The 21,832-nt window shown below is 42.3% G+C and overlaps 3 protein-coding genes across 9 annotated transcripts; 1 reads left to right on the forward strand and 2 right to left on the reverse strand.

Moving 5' to 3' along the window:
- Positions 1–204: 204 nt before the first annotated feature.
- Positions 205–7,594, reverse strand: timm44 (translocase of inner mitochondrial membrane 44 homolog (yeast)). The gene is made up of 13 exons (XM_031745582.2): positions 7,512–7,594; positions 6,954–7,058; positions 6,282–6,485; positions 6,111–6,191; positions 5,877–6,026; positions 5,566–5,702; positions 5,063–5,148; positions 4,125–4,217; positions 2,872–2,996; positions 2,645–2,695; positions 2,399–2,488; positions 2,064–2,174; positions 205–1,174 (listed from the first exon to the last, which is right to left on the reverse strand). Exons 1-13 carry the CDS (start codon positions 7,539–7,541, stop codon positions 1,055–1,057), a joined length of 1,383 nt encoding a protein of 460 aa, XP_031601442.1. The 5' UTR covers positions 7,542–7,594; the 3' UTR covers positions 205–1,054.
- Positions 7,595–7,774: 180 nt separating this feature from the next.
- hnrnpm (heterogeneous nuclear ribonucleoprotein M) lies at positions 7,775–15,562 on the reverse strand. 3 transcript variants are annotated; one of them, XM_031745556.2, is made up of 16 exons: positions 15,297–15,562; positions 14,073–14,254; positions 12,484–12,536; positions 11,780–11,787; positions 11,578–11,671; positions 11,216–11,482; positions 10,838–10,991; positions 10,689–10,738; positions 10,550–10,607; positions 9,991–10,098; positions 9,856–9,906; positions 9,696–9,761; positions 9,495–9,596; positions 8,796–9,400; positions 8,654–8,705; positions 7,775–8,567 (listed from the first exon to the last, which is right to left on the reverse strand). In XM_031745556.2, the coding sequence occupies exons 1-16, from the start codon at positions 15,386–15,388 to the stop codon at positions 8,404–8,406; spliced, it is 2,106 nt and encodes a 701-aa protein (XP_031601416.1). In that variant the 5' UTR covers positions 15,389–15,562; the 3' UTR covers positions 7,775–8,403. The 3 variants fall into 3 exon arrangements, with proteins under 3 accessions (XP_031601416.1, XP_031601424.1, XP_031601427.1); XM_031745564.2 differs by lacking the exon at positions 9,495–9,596 and having other exon boundaries at positions 15,297–15,561; XM_031745567.2 differs by lacking the exons at positions 12,484–12,536; positions 15,297–15,562 and having other exon boundaries at positions 14,073–14,207.
- A 334-nt stretch (positions 15,563–15,896) lies between these two features.
- dmap1 (DNA methyltransferase 1 associated protein 1) lies at positions 15,897–21,408 on the forward strand. 5 transcript variants are annotated; one of them, XM_039606370.1, is made up of 11 exons: positions 15,897–15,923; positions 16,611–16,708; positions 17,008–17,099; positions 17,306–17,501; positions 17,608–17,766; positions 17,870–18,037; positions 18,173–18,358; positions 18,754–18,825; positions 19,376–19,448; positions 19,870–20,213; positions 20,708–21,408. In XM_039606370.1, the coding sequence occupies exons 1-11, from the start codon at positions 15,917–15,919 to the stop codon at positions 20,765–20,767; spliced, it is 1,455 nt and encodes a 484-aa protein (XP_039462304.1). In that variant the 5' UTR covers positions 15,897–15,916; the 3' UTR covers positions 20,768–21,408. The 5 variants fall into 5 exon arrangements, with proteins under 5 accessions (XP_039462304.1, XP_039462307.1, XP_039462303.1 ...); XM_039606373.1 differs by lacking the exon at positions 15,897–15,923 and adding an exon at positions 16,228–16,279; XM_039606369.1 differs by lacking the exon at positions 15,897–15,923 and adding an exon at positions 16,233–16,460.
- Positions 21,409–21,832: the final 424 nt, after the last annotated feature.

Below are 21,832 nucleotides of genomic sequence, written 5' to 3' on the forward strand. Positions count from 1 at the left end.
CGCTGAAGTTCATCCAAACAAATGAGTGCGTCAGCTCAGCCCTGGAGAAGTTCCCAAAGGAAATATGACATCAGACTGAAGTCCCACACGAGGATTTAATTTTAAAAAAATAATTAGCAACTGCCCTCAAAGGAATCACATGATCTCGTCCCAAAATGAAGGCCGGCTGAACCGTTAAAAAACAAAAAAAAGGTGGATTGAAAGTTGTTTCCAAAAGTGACTGTTCATTTTATTTCTCATAATAAATATAGACTCTTACAGCTCAATAATCACACTGAATTATTATCATACATACAAGGATGACAATCCTCAGTAAGGATGGGAGCGCACTGATTGGCACTGGCGAAACCAGCCACTGTTACCTCTTCCACCAATGAGGGACCGGCGTTTGCCTTAGTGCTGAAACAACCATCCCACATGCTTGACAGCCATATATTCCATAGTGTCGTGTAACAAAGTTAATTTCTGGAAATAAAATCACGGCAGTTGTAGCACCTCCCACAGTCACTGGGATCAATGGTTCCAACTCTGGGCCCAGTAAGTTTATGGTGTGTGTGTCTCTTTTTGATGGAGATCGGCGGTGGAATAAAGGTATACGGTGACATCTCAGGGACAGGATATGAAGGAGTCAGTTTGAGGACATTAAGTTTTAGTTACAAATGTATTGGGCTCATTCCCACATAATTGTTTCCCATATTGATAAGTTGAACCCGAGTTAAACAGCATCATTTATCTTTTAAAAGCCAACCATGGCAGGGCTACATCAAACAGAGAAGCACAGCCTACAGGCTGCAAAAAGGACTTTGGATGAATGTTGTTGGTAGTCTACTGCCCCCAAGTGTGAGCCTGAGGAACGGTCAGGAATAACTGACTGAGCAAAGCCAATAGATGGAGAAGCAGCTCTAGCATTCAGCAACACTACTCCACAGTGTTTTCGTAGCAAAGTCCAGCCCCCACATGTCCACCTGTGTGTGTCCCATCCTCCCAGCCTCAGAGCCTATGTGGGGAAGTATGGTCTCCCCAACTGTGAGAGTTTAGTGCACATGAAAGAGTCTTAGAGGATCTGCTCCGTGCTCGAGGCGGAGATATCCAATAGTCTCCAGGCAGCGTATGGGTTGAGCTCTTCCTGGTCTCGACAGAGAGCCCAAACGTACATCATCCTGAGGACTTTTTCCTGGAGGAAAAATAACAGATGAGCGCACTTCACTTTAAATTCAAACTAAACAAATGACACTAATGATACATTTGGAAACGACTTATTGAACCACGACACAATCATCTGTTTTACTGCTGGCTTGATCTACTACACAGAGTCTCCTGTGGTTCAAAGGGTAGGGGCTCCTGAGACAGCCTGTGCAGATAGCTTCTTGGCATTTTCAGTTTCAGTCAGTCCAGATGTTGCATTAAAAAGTTTGAAAGATGAAAGACATTCTGACCGGACATGGAAACAGAGAGACGCTGAGTCCAGGAGCCATAAATGGTCGAGTGTGTCATTTAATGCTCAGACATTAGAGCTCAGCTTATAAACTCCAGAGGAACAGTACATCCACCATTAATCCTTTGGCAGAAGCCTTTCATCCTGAACACTGGGCATCTGCCAGCTGCACGGTACTGAATGGATACTTTGACCTCGCTTCCAACCACACGCGTCCCCGAGCTGTCCTCGGGGGATGATTTACAGCCCATAAAGCTTTCTAGGTCTGGGTCTAAATAAACAAAGGCCTTGTCCAAACAGCTGAATATGACTCCACCGTCTCATTACATTCACTTAATGATCAATTTAAAAGATCTCACACATGTGTGAGTGTGACAATATGGCAGCTAAAGCTCTGTAATACTTCATGATCAACCAACAACTGTGTGCGTGTGAGCGTGTGTGTGCATGTGTGTGTGTGCGTGTGAGCGTGTGTGTGCATGTGTGTGTGTGCGTGTATGTGTGCATGTGTGTGTGTGTGTGAGCGTGTGTGTGCATGTGTGTGTGTGCGCGTGTGTGCATGTGTGTGTGTGCGTGTGAGCGTGTGTGTGCATGTGTGTGTGTGCGTGTGTGTGTGAGAGAGACTTACAGGATCTCCTTCCACCACTTCTCCTTTGGTGTTTCGGATCACCATGACTAACTGAGCCTGGAAAGTGATAATCAGCACCGGACCCTGGTCCATCATCTTACCCAAGGCCAGCTGGAGAAGAACATGCATAAATATTTACTGAACAGAATTCAAGGATTTCCCTGTCGTCAGGTAAAACATTTACAAATATAAAAGTGACCAGAGTGGTTACAGCTCCTGTCAGCACACGTATGAACTGCAAACTAATGGAGTGTTGCTATTTTTAAACCTGAGAATGCAAAGAAGAGCCAGTAGTCTGAGTATCAGTCTGCAGAGTCTCGTCTTACGTAACTTACATCAATATTGTCAATGTCCAGAATCTTGGAGTGGAACTGAAGCCCCATGGCCTTGGCTTGCTGGATTGGATGTGCCAGCTGGCTGTATGTCTGGAAACCCAGTGAAGGAGAAAATGGAGATCACATAATGACAAAGACACTTCATGAAAAACTAGCCACCTGCAGATAATCAAGGTACAGCAGTGCCATGGAGCTGTCAGTCTACTTATTTAAACACGCAGAGCCAGTGTGTGCAAAAGGACATACCGCTTCATAGCACCAGTCCTTGAGAACCTCCAGCTCCCCTTGAATCATCGCCTGTGTGAAAAAAAGGCTTAAAAAGGGTCGTCTAGACTTTAGGGCAGTACACAGTCACACAGAGTATTCTCCTCCTGATACACAACTGAAGTATTTTGTAGAGGTACACTTTAAATGACAGTTTAGAGCTTAAAAAAACGAGCACTTGAGTGATATCTGCTGCTGATTAGTGTTACCTCCAGTATGTTGGGGATGATGTCCCGCTCACACTGCTTGAGAAAGGAGTCTTTGTCAAAGGACGGGTCCACCTTCAAAATCTCTGTCAGTACTTCAGACATCTCAGTCTTTGAAAACAGCCCACCTTCATGGATGAGCAGGACAAAGATTTTTAAAAAGATTCATCAAGTATATGATAAACAGCGATATAACCTCCAATAATATAAAGACTTTTATCTTTAAATAAATCAATCCATCCTCTTCCGCTTATCCAGAGGCGATCAGATGTCTGAATCGTGTGTGTCAAAGTGGAGGTAGGGCTGTTCGATATAACGATATATATCGGACGACGATATGAAAATGTCTATTTTTCATATCGTTTATTTCATGGTGTCGCAAAACAAACTGTTTACGGCAATATTTTTTCATGGTTTTGACGGTCACTGTAGAATTAATTTCTTTAAGTTCTCTCTTTCTCTTATATTTAATACAACCACACTACGGACGAACAAGCGACTGTTTTTATGCGTTGTCGTTAGCAACAATGACGGTAAAACCATCGCGTGGCTCCACCGTCCGCTTGTTTATTTTCCACATAAACCTTTCACAATAAAGCTGAAGATCCTGTTGAGATTTTTCAAAATAAACTGAATCATGTGAAATAGTATGCAGAGTGTTTACGGATGAGAAGCTAAAAAGAGCCGTCAGGTGCTAAAAAATAAACGTTAGAACAGGCTTTTCCCCGCAGCACGCCGTGTAATAAATACTCAGAAAGAAAACTGCGGCCGTTTCAACTTGTGTAACACTCGACTCCGGGTACACGACGTCCAGCTGAAAACAATTCATGCAAGTCGAGCTGCCCGAGATTCACAGAATTTACAGAAAATGTACATTTTCGTGATGCATATCGTTGTCGGACGACAGATGTCTTATATCGCGATATGAGATTTTAGTCATATCGCACAGCCCTGTGTGGAGGAGCTGTACTCCTTATGAACGACTCCACAGGACAGGAGTGGGCACTCCACCCTGCCCCGGCTGAGGACCATGGCCTCAGACTAGGAGGCGTTAAGAAAAAAAAATCACTTGTCTGTATTGGTGGACCAGTACCACATATGTTACTAAAAACATCTTGACTAGACATCATATCAAGGTCCACGAATACAAATTAAGTCTTTCAAGCATAAAAAGGGATACATGTAACATTTCTGTATTCCAAAGCACCGACAGCACCTGTGAGAGTTCCCAGAGCATTCAACCACAGCCGCCTCACCTATGATGTCAGTCATCTTGTCAGTGACGGCCCGGGACGCTCTGATAAACGCGTTGTCACTCTCATCATACTTCATCTTCATCTCAAAGAACCCTGTGATTATTAAAAAAATCAGTTTGTCAGAGGTTTCCTACGTAGTTTGGATACAAATGTAATCTGATTTCCAGGCCTGGATAAGTTTAGGAAAACAGTACAAATATTTGTCTTCCCAGACTAAATACTTTCTAAGAATAAGTACATTATACAAGCAGCATGTTTGTTTATAGCACTTTGAGTCAAAACATTTACAAATGTGTCAGAAAATGTGGGCGGCAGTGAGCTTCACCTCACAGAAAGCAGGGCAAGAAAACCGTGAAACCAATCAGACCCCGTGTCTGTTAAAGACTCATCATGCACCCCAAACTGGAGTTAAAGACTTTAAATGGCAGCAGTTTGCCAGCAATGTTATTTTATCAAACACAGAAGTGAGTGATCAGCGTTTTTACTGCTTAGTTTAAAAACGCTGATGGTGCCCAAATAGCTGTGAAAAAAACTACATGATTACTTTGTGTAACGTCCCAACTGAAAGGCCATTTTTCACATGTCCAAACATTATTAATCATTAACAGCGTTTCCCTAACTAATGCACATAAAATTAACCGAGTGTAGCTACGTCTTCCATCACCTGGCTCTTTCAGAAAATGCTTATTAATAGATGCTAATAAACTGGAGGGTCAGCAACGCCATCACCGGCCAAACACAAAGGTACGCCAGCTTTATTACTTGGGGTCAACAGTGATGTCATCAGAAAATCCAGCAGCATCACATTTAAGACAACAGACACATCATTGGTCCTCTCAATCTATGATTACACTGGGACAGTTAACCAGGTAACGTCTGAGCGTTTGACTAAAACAAAGAGTCGGGATGTGTAACATGACGGGGGGGTTATTCCTTACTGTTAAAGACCACGTTGTTGTCTTTGAAGTCCTTCCACTGCTGGTACCATTTTGAGTCTTTGTGGAGCACCACACCCATAGCTTCCCTAAAGTGATGATATAAATATATATAGTGATAAAATGTGATAAATAAGCACATTACAGCCAGCTCAACAAACCAAATAGAAATGAAACACTTGAAATGATAATGAGGTGGAGGAAATGGCACACAACTGTTACAGTCCTCCTCTTGAAACAAACATCAGGCAACAGTTTGTTTATGTGTGAAAACTGTCATTTGATGGTGTTAGGCTGACGATACAAAAACGTGCTGAAGAAATAATATTAATGTCAGTTTCTTGGTATCTGATCAGATGTGTCCCAGCTCTCGCTGCTTTTAACTTTGGGTGAGTTTCAATTCTTATATCTCAATTAATATTGGCCCGATTGATCCAAATATCGATCTGTGAAGCTGAGGGGCATTTCCCTTCTTAGCATCAGGCAAACAGAGGGCCCTCACGTACTCATTGGCCTCAAAGACCCTGCTTTCATCCGCTGCCCCCTTGGAGGAGAATTCAGTCCTCTTTCTGAGTCTGGTGGGAGGCCGATAAGGGCCAGTGTGACCCAAGTCACCGATCTCTTTCTTCACACTCTCCATTCCCTAAAAACAGAAAATCTGTCAGTGACATAAATTATTTCTAATACCTAGTAAATAATGACCTCTATCGTCTGTAATAAAAGCACTGAGAATAATGTTAACATGTTTATGCGTCATACATGCTGTATAAGAGCAATAAAAGGTGAATCATATTTAACTTGTACTGTGACTGGATACCTGAGATATTGCTTTAAATGCGCCCGTCTTGCCCAGCATCTCTCCACTCTTGGAGACAGTCTCAGCAGATGTCTTTGCTGTTTTGGCAGCTTCTTCCATTCCTTCTTTGATTTTCTTCCCAAATTCAGTCCGGCTGACCTCTTCCAGTCCCTTACAAACATACAGAATCGTAGCAGCTTCAGCAGCATGCCTATAACAATCAGAGTCTATACCTATACGCTACGTCCTATTTACCTCTTTGACTGTCTCTGAAATGTTTCCCAACTTCTTCCTAAGAACCTCGGACGTCTTCACTGTTTCAGACTCTATATTTTTCTGGGAAAAGACAAGAAGAGCATTTCCCAGAGTTTTCAGACCTGCTACTAGTTTAAGTGACAGAAGTTCAGTGTGTGGCCAGATACTTACATACTTCCTCCGAGCTTGCTTCAGTGCCTCTGACTCCTCGAGTTTTTTGGCCTCTTCCCGAAACTTTTTGATGTTTTCTTTCATTTCCTTGTTCTTGTTCAGCTCCTGTTTGAGGTTATCCAAAAACTCTCCCAGGAAACCTCTTCGTCCACCACCCCGCTCTCCTGACAAATACCTTACTTGAAGAAGGGCTGACTGAGGCACCTTGAACACACGAAAAAAAAAAACCCCCACAAGATTAGGAATGCAAATGTAGAGTTTGTATTTCTTAAATGTATTTCTTGTACCAGAATTCTAAAAACGTAAACCTGACCAACAGTCGATTTTTAGAGAGAAAAGAAATCCCATCATGTATATCTATCTAGATACAGTGTGCTAGACCTGGGCTAAAAGAGGAAAACTACCAAGTATTTGTATTAAAGTTTCAGCAAAGCCTTTCAGAAACTATACAAACACAGGTTAACTCTAAACTACAAGCTGCAGTGTGTACTTTCCTGAATAAACTGTGAGGTTTTAGCTTTTTAAAGTACCCCAAGTATCTTTCTGTGTTAATACTAATGATTATATATATCAACCTAACCAACAGTATATAGTATAGTACACTATAGAGCAAAGGCAGACATAATCAGGGTCAAGTATGGCAGTAGGACTTCCTATTCCAGGTGTTGTTACCTGTGGAGTGTGTGTGAGGAGCCCACGTATCCTGTAGACATTGGGTCTGTTGGAAAGCAGCAGGTAAGAGGAAGGGAATGCCACCAAACCCCTTCTTACACATATCTGGACAAAGACACACAGTCAAACTTCAGCAGACACTCGAGGCTGAAATAAACTCTTGAACTGAACGTGACGGTAAATCACGAAGCTTTGGTGTTTTTACAGGAAACTTCTTTATCAGAACGCTTTAAGTGAAGCACCAGCAAACAAGCTAACGATAGAAATAAACAGTTTTCCAGAAACAATGTTAGGAGCTGTTGGACTTTTCACTGATAAATTCCAACATTTTATATGCTCCCAATTCCAAGAGTTCAGACACCGGCTGCTTCTCTCTCTCTATTCAAACGGCTAACTCGGCTAGCTTACGCCACGTTTAGCAGAGAAGTTACACGAAATTGAGATATTCGCCGTTTCGGGTAAAATAGGCCGTTGAATAAATGTCGTTTCAGTTCGTTCCCTTATCGTTTTGTGGTGTTTTTACGTGGATATTTTACACACATGGCCCCAAACACTCACCTGATAACACTGACACAAGGGGGTCGCCATCTTGAATGTCGTGCTTGTGACCTTCTTCCGGTGGTGACCTTCCTCGTCCACGAGGGGGCGGGACTACAGCTCACTCTAATAGCCAATGACAGCTCAAGAGGATAGTTCTACCGCCCCCGATGTTTTCTGCCTCGTATTTACGAGACCAACTTTGACCCGCAGTCTCTCCTCACTATTTGGCTTATTAGCTTAAATGTTATGAAATGTACGATCAGTGCACGAGCACCACAAAGTGAAAGCTTTTCAAATATTGAGGTTTATTTTATCAAAACACCTTACAGAACAAAAGCAATGACAGGAAGCATGATAGGACAAAAAATAAAAAATTAAAAGTTGGTCTAAAAATTTCAACTGAAGCAAAAACAAACACTTTGACAATCAACATGTTACTAAAGCCCATTTCAGACATGCATTTAGTTTTATTTCTGTAACAGCATCTGAACGTGCTGGCCTCATGTCTGAATAATGACTTCTTAAAACTCAAGAAGGCAATAACAGCACAAGCTAATGTTTGAGTTATGTCTCCTGAGCTCACTAGAGAACCCCCTAAAGGAGAGTAACATGAACATTAGCCTCATATCTCAAATTCATTTCTGATCGGCAGTAAGATCTCTCAGACTGAGTGGTACTCGGACACATGGTGATCAGCCTGAATGAAGCTGTGAGGACCGTTAAAGTCAAATTTACCCATGTCAGAGTGATTTTAACATGTGACACATATCCCATGCCTGAAAAGGGCTAAAATAAAGAGTTTCACTGTTACATTTATCTAACATAGTACACTGGGGGAAGGGGCAGTTCAGAGGATACAGAGTGAGATCATGAACTAAAATAAATGTCAGATGCAACACGGACACCCAACTTATGCATTCCTGTCAATCCTAACATCAATTTCTCTTCCATTCAGGCGATAGCCGTTCATGGTCCGGCAGGCGCGCTCAGCAGTTTCGGGGTTGTCAAAGCGAACCACACCGCAGCCCTTGGACTTCCCGTTCTCCATCTTAATATCAGCATACTGGACCATTCCTAAAGGAGGAAGAACACGGATGTCCAAAATGACTAAAAATGCTGATTAACAGTGCTGATTTCATTTGATTTGATTTTAGTCTTACCGCATGCGTTGAAGGTATCCTTCAGCATCTTCCAGGTGAAGTCAAAAGGCAGCTGAAAGACAAAAATATACCCAAATTAATTTAAAGTACAGGTATACGTCTCCAGTCAATATGCCAAGCTAAACTGTGGATAAACACTTACATTCCTGACAAAGATCTGACATCCCTTCCTGACATTGCTTCCCCCGGCTCCAGGACCTCCAGCCCCAGCTCCTCCAAAGGAATTGCCGCCAAATCCACGCTCCAAGTCACCAGAACGGTCGAACTGACCACCAACACCTCCAGATCCCATCCGGTCAATTCCAGAGCTCATGCGGTCAAGGCCGCCAGATGGAAAACGGTCAAGTCCTCCGGCAGAGCCCATGCGGTCGAAGTTGCTCGCCATTCTGTCAATTCCGGTGTTGCCCATGCGATCCATTCCCATCGGAGAGCCAAAATCCATGCCGCCGCCACCGCCGCCACCACCCATGCGGTCCAAGCTAGATGGGCCCAAGCGGTCAAATCCAGATGGGCCGAGGCGATCCATGCCTGAACTCATACGATCTAGACCAGGTCCGAGCCTGTCCATACTGGGTCCCAGCCGATCCATCCCAGAGCCCATTCGGTCAAACCCAGAACCCATCCTATCTAGATCAGACACGCGATCCATCCTGTCCATCCCCATCCGATCCATTCCTCCCATGCGGTCCATGCTGGTTCCCATGCGGTCCATTCCAGAACCCATGCGGTCCATTCCCAGCGAGCTTCCTATAAAAGTGAGCAAACAGAAGAGAGAGAGAAAAACGCATGAGTGGAAGTAAGCATCAGTGTGGCTTTCAAACAGAATCCTGTAAATACTAACCCATTCCTCTTTCAAAGGAGTCTCCAAAATTATTGCGAGACATTCCCATTTCATTTCGCCCAAATTCCCTGTCAAAAGCACCACCAATCCCACGGTCCATCTCTGACAATGCAAGAGATGAAACCATTAGACATCCAGCAAAACGTGAAACTGTTCCACGCTTGCTCTGGAGTGCTGAGTGGGTTTTCAACACTTGCTTACCATTCATCCTGCCCATCCCTGAAGAACCAAAGCGGTCCATGTTCATTCCTCCAAAGTTGTCCATCCCTATAAACACAGAAGACATTAACATTAATATTACAGAAGGCACTTTTTTGGGGGGGAAAGACCAAATGTAGGTAGACTCAGTTTTACTACATACCTCCTCCTCCCATCCGGCCTCCCATGTTGGCGAAGCCCATTCCTTCCATACCTACAGGGACAGAGTGACAATGAGCCAGTCAGTGGATTAAAAATAAATGAATGTGTTTAGTTTTAAGAATCTGCAGTTGGATACCTCCAGGACCCATGTTGCCCATCCCTGCACCACCACCTCTGTTGAGCTGAGTAGCATCAATAGGCTGGCCCCCAGGTCCCAGTCCCAAGCCAATACCACTCAGGCCACCTGGTTCAGAGACAACAGGTTAAGTTTGAAGATAGTGTGCGTGTGTACACGAATTAATATAGTCAGTAGCATAAATACAGCTGACACTTTCAAAGGAAGCAGTAAACCAATGTCGACCTCCATGAAACAGAAAGGTCACATGACCCTCAGGGGCTGCTGGGAAACCACTGACATGAAGCATGAGCAGACAGAGCAGAGGAGATGGGCGATTTTAAGAAGTTTTGGGATATAATTTAACACAGTTACTGGGTTTCTCTCTCCCCCGTTTAACAAAAACTATGGCAGCATGAACCAAAGTGGTCTTCAATGCAGCAAGTGAACTCACGTGAATGAGACAAATATTTCATCTTATTTAACAAACTTGATTATAAAAAAACTGCACTTTAACCGACATGAATATTTTAAACTCTCAAAACCTTTTATACTAGAACAAGGCTCGATGTATACTTACGGGGAAGGGCAGCTGCTCTGTCCGGTGGTCCAAAATCTTTAGGAAGAGATTTCTCATCCTGTAAAAAAGGCAAAGGCATTCTAACTATACTCATCATCATCATGCCATAGAGCTCTAATGTACAGTAAAGGCAACATACCAGTTTGACGTGCATCGTCCTGTTAAACAGGAGCTGTCCATTGAACATTGCTTTGAAATCATTAAGGAAAACACGTGCACACACACCTTGAAACCAATAATGAAGATTCAATGGCTACCATAGAAATGTTGAATTTTTCAAAAGGATACAGACAGCCTGGACTGCTTCGATGGGCAGATCAAATGTTACGGTGCCCATGCCTCGACTTTTCCCGTCCTTGTCCTCCAGAATGTCCGCCCTCACCACCATGCCCGCCATACTGAACACCTCCTTCAGCTTCTTCCAGCCCACTTTGTAGTCAAGCTGTAGGTACAAGAAACCGTTTCAGACAGTTAATTAGACAAGATTAAAGTTATAATGCAAATTATTTTTTTGCAGGATTAGTTTGGATTTCTCTTTAAAAAAAACAAAACAAAAAACAATCATGCAAGTAAAAACCCAATTTCTTGGCCTCTTTAATAAGGCACAGTTCCATATATTCAGTATTTGTATACAGATTGAAAAACTGATAAATCTGTAAGGCTTACATTAGCCACAAAGACAGTGCTGCCAATTCTGCCAGCCTGGAGACCATGGATGATCTCATTGGGGATGTTCGGGTTATTCAAAAGGCTCGGAGGAATGTTGACCATGGGGCCATTTGGTCCAGGACCCATACGATCCATTCCGCCCATTCCACCCATTCCTCCCATGCCTCCCATTCCCCCCATGCCACCCATTCCGCCGTGACCTCCTGGAGGGCCTCCACCTTGGGCCTTGTTGATCTCCCGCTGGCAAATCACACCATCAGGGTCCTTACAAAGAAGCACAAAGTAATGAGTCGGCCAAATACACAAGTACAACTTTTGTCTGTTCAGTGCGTCTGACAGCTTCCCCCTCTGGAACCTACCTCTTTCACTTTGAGGGGCCGACCGTTGAGGTTGTGCTTGTTGACCTTCTCCACCGCTTTCTTCATCAATTCTTCTGTCCTGAACTCAACAACACTGACAAAAATACATTTCCAGTGAGAATTTAAGTGTCTAAAACACTGGTGCATGTCTCACGTGCAGTTTGTACCATTTGCTTTTGACGACAAGTTAAAGTATACTTACGCACAACCCTTTGTTGATTGAAGTCATCAGAACAGGTCAAATCAAAGGGTAGAGAAAATATTTCATATTAGTTAAAGTGATTGTAACACTGGACATATTTGACATGTCAAAATAAACAATCTCATGCAATTAAAAGTTCATCATCATACACAAGCCTACAGCCTTGGTCACATCTGTGCTTCCAAAATAACACTACATTGTTAAGATCTTTTTAAGCCAAGCCAGTAACACAATACAGGCAAATATATTCAATATAGAGTTTTTCCCCCAGCATCCTAAAGGCAGACAGTGACAGAGGATTCCCAACTACTAAGATATTAGAGTTTTCCAGCAGTTCTATGGAATGAGTTTTATTTATCAACCATCTAGCAGCCTTGCTACGACCTCTTGCAGACTACGACCCATTAGATCATAAGGAGCAAATCCCACAACCACAGGGACATTATCAGCTACTGCAATCCCACAGGATTGCCTACAAAGGAGCTGAAGTCCTGTTATAAGATCATCAACCCTTCGATGGCCTCGAATCAATGCCACAGACAACTTCGAATGAAACATGCCTCCGGCACGTCACCGTGTCACACACACTCCACCAGGTTTGTATCTGAACAATTCCCAACATAGTAAATAAGGAAACCAAAGCTGACAAACACAGGTTTGTCTAGGCTTATTCGTGTGTTTTATTTGTATGTATTTGCACTTACCCTGGATTTGCCTTCTGCGTCCATTAAGTGTTCCACGTACGTTACCTCACCCACTACAAATCAGATTCCAGAGACGACACACACCAAGGGGAGAGAAGCCGAGAGAACAATGGGGGTTTAGAGCAGAAACAAGTAGGGCGGCCGGTGACAGTGAGCTCAGCCAGTCCTGAGCCTTCCCCCCAGCACCTCATTCAGCACAATCTGGTACAGGTCTACAAAAAGCAAGCTTGGACTTTTCTTTTGTCTTTATTTAATTAATTGAGACTTCTTAGCCCGTCCTTGTTAAAGTTCTCCCAAAACACCAAACGCAGTAGACTGAGGACAACAACTGTTGGACTGGCCAACAGCCTTTCAAGTTGGATATGATGCCGCAAACACCACCTCTTCTACCTGAAGATAATTGACCAAATAATTTCAAGTTGGCAAAGCCTCCTTAATACCTCAGCCACTTTCATGTCAAACCTCAGCAAACTTTGTCAACGGTTTTAACCCTCAGTCCATCAGCTGAGCTAGACACCTACCCATAATCGTAATGAAGAAGAACTTTTGGATGAGAAGCTTCTCTAACTGCCAACCTGATCATGGACTGGACCTGATCCTGAAATGCACGATCGTAATTTGGATTCAGCGTCGACCACAGCCACGCCTTTGTTCCAGGTCATGTCTGCTCAACAAATGGACATTGATGACCAAACCTCTAGAGACAAGGACAGTGCACAAGAAGCTGCTTCGTTTTGTAGACCTGTACCCCAAATAAATCCGCAGCACAAAGCTGTGCTTGGTACAACATGAAGATCTGCCGAGAAAAACATTTGCTTGTCAAGGTCACACCTAAAAAAGAAAATGCAATTTAACTCCACAGTCAGTTGTCATGAAACAAATACTACTTGGACCTTCTGAAAAAGCATTGTACCCTTCTTAACACATGCTCAAATAGGTGCCAGTTAAACACATTACTCCATAGCTACACAACATTTTTAACACTTTAATTGACTTATAAATAATCCTTACTCACATCCAAATTTACTGCATCACAAATTTAATATTAAATTTCTCCAAGTTGACCACAAGTTAATAAATCTTAAGTGTGTAAGTTTTACTGTTAATTACAAATTTCAACTGAAAGCAACCCATTCCATGTTTCTAGACCCCCCCCCCCCAAAAAAAATCACTATACTGTAACAAAGAACTGTATTATTAATGCATTTCTTGGGGGAGGAACCACATCATTATCCCATTCATGATCACAAACCATTGGACTTTCGAGTTAGTGGACTTCCTTTGCACATTTACAACCTCCACTTCACAAAAACTCAAGATTTTAGTCATCTTAATGGAGACTGAAAATTCAAACATCCAGGTTCACCACGCTTGTACACGTCTGCAGCGACTCCTTAGCTGACAGACAAATTAAAAAAAGGGGACCTTGTCCACAACGTTTGTTCCAAGTGACTCCAGCATGGTCTCAGACAACACTGTACAACTCCCCAGAGCTCTTCAAAGCTGCAGTGGTCAAACAAAATGACCCCGTATCCTGATTTGATCTTTTATCATGTGAAACGAGTCAATCCCTAATCCTGATACCTTACCTTTCTCTTTCATCAGATCTTTGAGGGCTTGCCACTTCACATCATATGGGATGTTGCTGACGAAAACGCGGTATCTTTTGTTTGCGTTTCCATAGGGCTCATAGCGACCACCTCCACCTCTCTTCTGGGGCCTTTCCTTCCTGCTGGCATTGGACTCATTCTTGCCTTTTCCATTCATTTCCCTGCAACATGTAAAGTTCACAAAACTTTCTAAGCATACTTTAAAAAACTTTTAGAAGACTTGCCAAACTGTATTGCACTGCCCTGTCCATCATCTCCCCCATTTTTGCTTCGTTTAGATCCATCTATCTTACTTTTAAATATTTTATTATATTGTATTTTTTTGTACTTTAATTAGCTATAGTTTACGTATTTATGCCAATTGTTATGTTTGTTGTGTTTAACTTCTTGTAACTACTGTAACAAAACATTTTCCAAAATCTGGAACAAAAAGATACCTCATGTCAGTGGTTCCCAAAGTAGGGAGCGCCCCCTGTGGGGGAGGTCTGTTATTTGGTAGGTGGTAGTTTATTTTATTGCAACCGTAATTTATTGCAGTTTACTTTTGTTTGTTTATTTGTTTACAAAAGGTTTGAGGTGTTATATAAACTGCAGTGGAGTTTGAAAATAAAACATGTGTGTGTGGTTGGAGGATGTGTTTTTGGGTGGGAGCAAGATTTCCTTGTAAAACAAAGGACGGCCTAGCAAAAAAAAAGTTTGGAAACCACTGCCTCAGAAAAGTGAATTTCAATGCTAAATGCTAATGCTATCTGCAGACACACAATGGTTAACTAGCAGCCTGCTATCTGCAATTCAGCCGCATGGCTAGGCCTCTCCTTGGATAAAGCGGGCCTGTGCTATATTAAACTGCTTTAAGAAATGCCAAAAAGCCGCAATAGCGACCGGATATAAAGTGAAATGTGTCCACTTTCTGTTGCAACAAAGCAATAGCTCCATGTACTTCTAATCCTATCATTTATCCAGCAATATATAACGCAGGGCTGCATTCGGTAAATAGACGGGCCCCAAATGCAAGCCGTCTAAGCTAGAAAAACACGTATAGAACTTATTTAAAACACACCGGGGCTACTAGTTTACAATTATTGGAATGTTTTATATTATTAAAGACTCGCCGCTGTAAAGAAATTTATCGCTGTATAAGAAAACAAATTAGGCCAACTAGCTAATAAGTCGCAACAAAGGAACCTCGATGAATGGACTTACCCCTGCTGCGAAGTCGGCTGCTGCTGCGGCGGCGTCGACAACTGCTGCTGGCCTGCTTGCTCTGTGGTAGTTTCTGCCTGCTCGTTAGACATTTTCTTACGCAAATGAGTGCCTTGTAAACGGAAATTGCACTAGAAAATTTGATATTAGGGATTCTTGCGCTTCGAAAGAGAAACTCAAAAGCACATATACTGAATTAGTACAACACCCCTCTCTGCTACGCCAACGGAGGAAAATGGCGGAAAGAAGGAGGAGGCATGAGTTTAAACGAGAGGGTCTTCTTCTTCCTTATATTATTTATCGGCGGTTGGAAAACAGCAAAATGGTACATTACCGCCACCAACCGGTGAGGAGTGTGGACCGAAATGTAAAAAAACCCAAATCCTCCCAAACAAATTAGTCTGCCTTAAAAACCCAAAATATGGCCTGATAACTTTCACTTCTCGAGTTCTTACGAAATAAATCAACCAAGTCCAGTTTCACTTTCATATCACCAAGCTCTTCGATCAATTGTCTTCATTCAATGAAAGGGTCTACTTCCGGTATTTTCTTTTAAAACTAAGGACATCGCGGCACGTACATTGATTTTCAGAATAATGTGTAAGCGTACATAAAATTTGATGAACGGTAAAATAAGAAGCAAAGGTTTATATGTTTTCAAAGAAACGTGACAAACAGGTCCTTCATGTTTGAAGCGTTACTATTTTTATTATGGCATCGCAGTTTTATGCTCTACAATTATTTTTAAAATATTTTTAAAAATGTGCTGGGCATGGTTTGAAGAATTTGTATTATTTTTTTCCGTTGTAAAATATTGCAATGATTGTATTGGTATTTTTTAAACTCTACTGTCGTTTACATTATTTAACAATGTAAACATAATAAAGCTGAATTCAAGTTGTTATGCCCGCCAGACCTCACGGGGGCGATAATTAACAGGCAATCCGTGTAGTCACAACGACGTGAGCGGGGACGGAAGGAGTGTTGGTTTTGTGCTAATTGCTCTCTTTGCCTTAACAACTATCTTCTGAATGTTCATTATAAATGGCCCTGTAATGTTTACATATTGTAGTGAAGTACGCAGTAATATTAGGATTATAAACTCTTACGAACTCTTTATATTGCTGTTTGCGGTTCTGAGACCTAAGCGTTGCTACCGAAATGGTAACGTTAGCATTAGCGCTTAGCTAGGAGTGTATAGTCGTTTCGTTACCACATGCACAGAAAGAATGAGTGCGCGTGAATTAATTCGTGTTATTTAACTTTGATAGGTTTTTCAAAACGTTAAATAGCTAAACAGTTAATCTCATACAGCCATGGCTACCGGTGCTGATGTCAGGGATATTCTTGAGTTGACCGGAGGGGATAATGATGGTCCCATCACCAAGAAAGACCTCATCAACTCAGACAAGGTGAGACTGAGTTATTCATGTTTGTCTTATAGTGAGATGGATGTTTGTGTTTTGTATTGTATACGATAATTCTAACGATGTCTGTCCCAGGATTTAAGTAACACTGGTGTAAATTTGCCAGCACCTTCAATGAATTTCACCAGCTGTTGGGTTCATAACATGCAGTTATAATGATGTACTTGTGTACTTACAGCTCAAAGCTTTTGCCAGGGAGAGAAATTGAAGAGATGTGTATTGTAATTGTTTGAGCACAAATATTTTTGCAGTTGAATAACGAATGTCTGCATCTTCTGCCTCAGAAAAAATCCAAGAAAGCAACAGAAACCCTGACCTTCAAGAGACCAGAGGGAATGCACAGAGAGGTCTACGCTCTGCTTTATTCAGATAAGAAGTATGCTTCCTTTTTCAATATTAGTCAGTTCATCTGAAATGCATAAAGGCCTTTTTAATGTTTGCTGTTCAGGAATTTCAAAACTATTTCTTTGCATTTGGAAGGAATGTAAAGTGTTTTGTAAAGAACTTTGCATTTCTGTGTTTCTTTATTTTACGATAACAATAATAATAATAAAGAATTGTTTTTTTTCTGTTTATCCATAGGGATGCACCCCCCCTGCTGCCTAGTGACACCACTCAAGGTTATAGGACAGTCAAAGCCAAGTTAGGCTGTAAAAAGGTTCGTCCCTGGAAGTGGATGCCCTTCACAAATCCAGCACGCAGAGACGGGGCCATATTCCACCACTGGAGACGTGTGGCAGAAGAGGGCAAGGACTACCCTTTTGCTCGCTTTAACAAGGTAGGGAAAACCCTCGTCTGCTTATGTAGTACAGGCAAGAAGGACATGTGGCTGCAGCTACCTGTCCTTTCATTATTCATCCTTGTTCACTGTTTCACCTCTATAGACAGTGCAGGTGCCAGTGTACTCGGAGCAAGAGTACCAAATGCATCTCCACGACGATGGCTGGACTAAAGCAGAGACAGACCACCTGTTTGACCTTTGCAAGCGTTTTGACTTGCGCTTCATCGTTGTCCATGACCGATATGATCACCAGCAATACAGAGTAAGTGCTTAGTGCCCCATCTATAGATAATGGATTTAAAAAATACAGTAAGGTGGATTTAAAGCACATATGTTTTAAATTTAAAAACTTTTTTTTTTTTCAGAAACGCTCTGTGGAGGACCTGAAAGAACGATATTATAGCATTTGTGGTAAGCTGACCAAGGTCCGCGCAGCATCAGGGACAGAACCCAAAATCTACATCTTTGATGCTGGCCATGAAAGGCGCCGTAAAGAGCAACTGGAAAAGCTGTTCAATCGCACACCTGAACAGGTTTGTGATTTTGCATTTTGACCTGTATCTATGTGCAGGTGTATAAACACATTCTTTTTGTGGAAAAAAAGAAGAAAAAGATTTTTCACAGCCTTTCAAATGTGAAAGACTGCATTTCTCTGTTTTTCCCTGCAGGTGGCAGAAGAGGAGTATCTCATTCAGGAGCTAAGGAAAATTGAGACTAGGAAGAAAGAGCGTGAGAAGAAAGCCCAGGATCTGCAAAAACTCATTAAGGCAGCTGACACAACTACAGAGTTGAGACGAGCTGAAAAGAGGGTTTCTAAGAAGAAGCTTCCACAAAAAAGGGAAACAGAAAAACCGGTATGATATGATTTGACTTAAGAAGAGCAAAGTAAAGCACATGATGACTGTTGGTAACACAGGAAGTCAAATAAAAGCAACAATGGGGGAGAATTTTAATAATAATGGACACGGTGCAGCTGCCGTCCTCATTTTGCACTAAATTAATTGTTGCTTAGTTTTGTCTCAGTAGTGTTTTGGTCATTTCTTTATTGTGATGGGACACGTGTGTCTCTAATAACCTGAACCGATCTTCTCTCAGTATAAGTAAGTAATACTAATATAAGTAACAGTCTTAACATTTAAAACCCAGTTTGGTCCATAATAATGCCTCTGATGGTGACATTTCAGACGTATCCAAACTTCAAAGCTGACTCACAGTTTGTGTCTCACCATTTATATTTTTTTTTGTTTAGGCTGTTCCAGAGACGGCAGGCATCAAATTCCCTGACTTCAAATCAGCGGGCGTCACACTGCGCAGTCAGAGGGTGAGTAAAGCTCCATCCTGTTCTCTTATGAAATGACAATATTATTAAGTAGTCCTATAAAATTTTAGTCACTCTTTGGGAATTGATGTAAAAACAAAAAGTAAAAATGTGAAATTCTTTAAAATAGCAAGTTTTTGTTTGTCCAACTCTTAATTTCAAGATACTGATTTGTGAGAAACTAGAGTTTCTGACTTTAGTAGCTATTTCTCTTATCACTGTGATAATTAATTCTATTACTGACTAGCTAATATCTGTAAAACCAAGCACGGGGACTCTTATTCATCTTCAAGACTGATGAGGAGCTGCCGCTCTCTATGGAAAATACATTTGCACAGCTAAAGGAGTGGAGTGCCCCCATAGCTAATCAGTCAGATAGAGTTCAGTGGATAAAGACATTTTGATCTGGCCCGCTGAAGTGCATTTCATACGAATTAAAAGCCCCGAGGTGGAGCTGTTTATCCTAATGTCCTGGTACCTTAAATCACACTTGTGTGTGGGGGTGTGTGTGTGTGGGTGTGCATTTTTCTCTGCGTGTTTGTGTGTTATTAAGATGAAACTGCCAAGCTCCGTAGGCCAGAAGAAGATCAAGGCCATTGAGCAGATCCTGATAGAGCAAGGAGTGGGTGAGGATGACTAAACTTTAGCAATTTGTTAACATTTCCCAGTTTCACAGTCTTAACTCTTCTTTGCGACAGAGTTTAGTTTCAGTACTGAAGGAAATAAAAGGATTATGTAACCTTTTAACTTGCTTTTGAATAGCAACCATTGCACAGATGCTATAAATAAGTTTGAGTTTAGTTGAACACACAGGAAGTTTTTTACTTGACTTTATATTTGTTTGCAGCATCTCAGGTGCTCACTTCACGTTACAGTTGACAGTAATGCAACAACACTTTGTAACATGTAACCACTTTAGCTAAACAGACTCGTAAGGCTTTACATGTCACGACTGTTCATGTGTAGACTGTACACACCATCAGCTAAATAAATGTGTTGAAGTGCTTAAATCACACTTTAGTCTTCCCTCTTTGTGCCCTTCTGTAGATCTTAACCCCATGCCCACTGAGGAGATTGTGCAGATGTTCAATGAGCTTCGTAGTGACCTGGTGCTGCTGTATGAATTGAAGCAGGCCCACAGCAACTGCGAGTATGAGCAGCAGATGCTGCGTCATCGCTACGAGGCCCTGCTGAAGGCCGGCGGGTGCGTGGGAACTGTAGGAGCCGGTCCAGTCATTGCATCGCAGGGTGGGGAAATCAACGCCACCAACAGCACTACAGCATCCACCCCAGGGGCTGAATCTCAGTCCTGGCTCAATGCAGATGACATTAAGGTGGAAGCCAAGGAGCAGATCATCGATGTTGTTGGAGCACCGCTTACCCCCAACTCGGTATGTTTGTGCAACTCGGAAACAAACTTTTCCAAACCGTTATCATTGTGTAATAAGTGTGTAATCATTTTCATACTGTTTTGTACTTATTTTTATACTGTATTATTAATGGGTGAGCAACCAATGAAGAATCCAGCACTTGTTATTGCAGCAGTCACTCCTCCTGGTTGTTTTTTTGTATCTGTGTTGAAAAGAGTCGAATCTGTTCAGATGCTGTGAACCTGCTCACAGCCTCATAATAAAGTTCTCCGGTGGTAGAAAAGAACAGTAGAGACTAATGACTGTCTTCACCCTCCTGAGGCAAACAGTGGGTGTTAGCAGGGGTGAGCACAGCATGAGTGGGTCATACAGGGGAATAACTGACAACACAAGAAGAGAAATCATTGGACTTTTCTCCATTGTAGGCATTTTGGATTGTTATTCATTAAGTGGTAGTAGGAGTTGGTGAACTGTGGAAAAGCCCACTGTGACTGTCGTGTATTTGTACATTGCAGCGCAAGCGGAGAGAATCGGCGTCCAGCTCGTCCTCAGTGAAGAAGGTGAAGAAGCCTTGATGGGAGCGGCAGCTTTTACACATGGAAGCGAAGCGACAGTGTTACTCATTCAGATCACAGTGGAGATGGCCACGAGTGAACCAGAGAGACACAACAGAGCTGGACACCATGTTGTTGTCTATTTACGTACACTCATTGCTAACAACACACACACACACCTTTTCACCTACTAACGAGGCCTTTCGAACCCCTCCCATCGGGCCTGCTCAGCATCGCTGTGACAAAGGCAGCGACTGAGTGACATTTCATTCCATTACTGCTCGTCTCCCTGCCTCCACCAGTGCTTGGCCTTAGATGAGGCAAGATCAACTGTAAATTGCCCGGCTGAGCTAATCGGGACACGGGGAAGAAGGTGGGAATGACTGCGTAATTGAAATGAATTGGAATGAAAGAACGGGGTTGGGGAATGGATGTCGAGCCGCAGTGCTCGTTTGACCCGTGTGAGGGTTTTTGTTTGTTTCGTGCCGTAGTGTTTACTGGAAACGTGTTTTGTGTTAACCTGTAGTGCCGGCTCTGTCTCGACCTCGCTTCCATCTGCTGCCCAGTTTTTTCATGTTGGACTAGCGGGACTGATTTATGTTCTCAGGTGACCTTGGAGATGCTTTAGTCAACGATTCAATAAATGTCCGTTTCTTTTCTTACATCGAGGTGTGCGTGTTTATACCACAGAAGTTTGCCTTTCACATTTCAAAGGGCCGTCACTCTCACAGATTTCAGAGATCTGCACTTGGGGGTAATTAGTGTTGAATACACATTTGTTGGGGAAATCGTAGGGTCACGACATTCTTACCTTACCTGTCATCCAAGTTAAGTGACAACTAATGACTTCATTAATATGATAATTAAGCAGTGATCATTCTTAGGTTGGCATAGCCGCTAAAACTTCATTAGGTTTCCTCCTCATAATATTGCTAATTGCATGTCAATTATGTCGTTTAGCCCACTTAGACATTAATTTCTATGCAAATTTTGAATACGTTTGCCAAGAATAGGGGGGGCGCTTTGATCTGGGTGTACATGGGTGTACATCACCTTTATAGCCTTTATATTTTTTAAATTGAATAT

The sequence above is a fragment of the Oreochromis aureus genome, linkage group 23, assembly GCF_013358895.1.
Source record: "Oreochromis aureus strain Israel breed Guangdong linkage group 23, ZZ_aureus, whole genome shotgun sequence".
Classification (NCBI taxonomy): domain Eukaryota; kingdom Metazoa; phylum Chordata; class Actinopteri; order Cichliformes; family Cichlidae; genus Oreochromis; species Oreochromis aureus.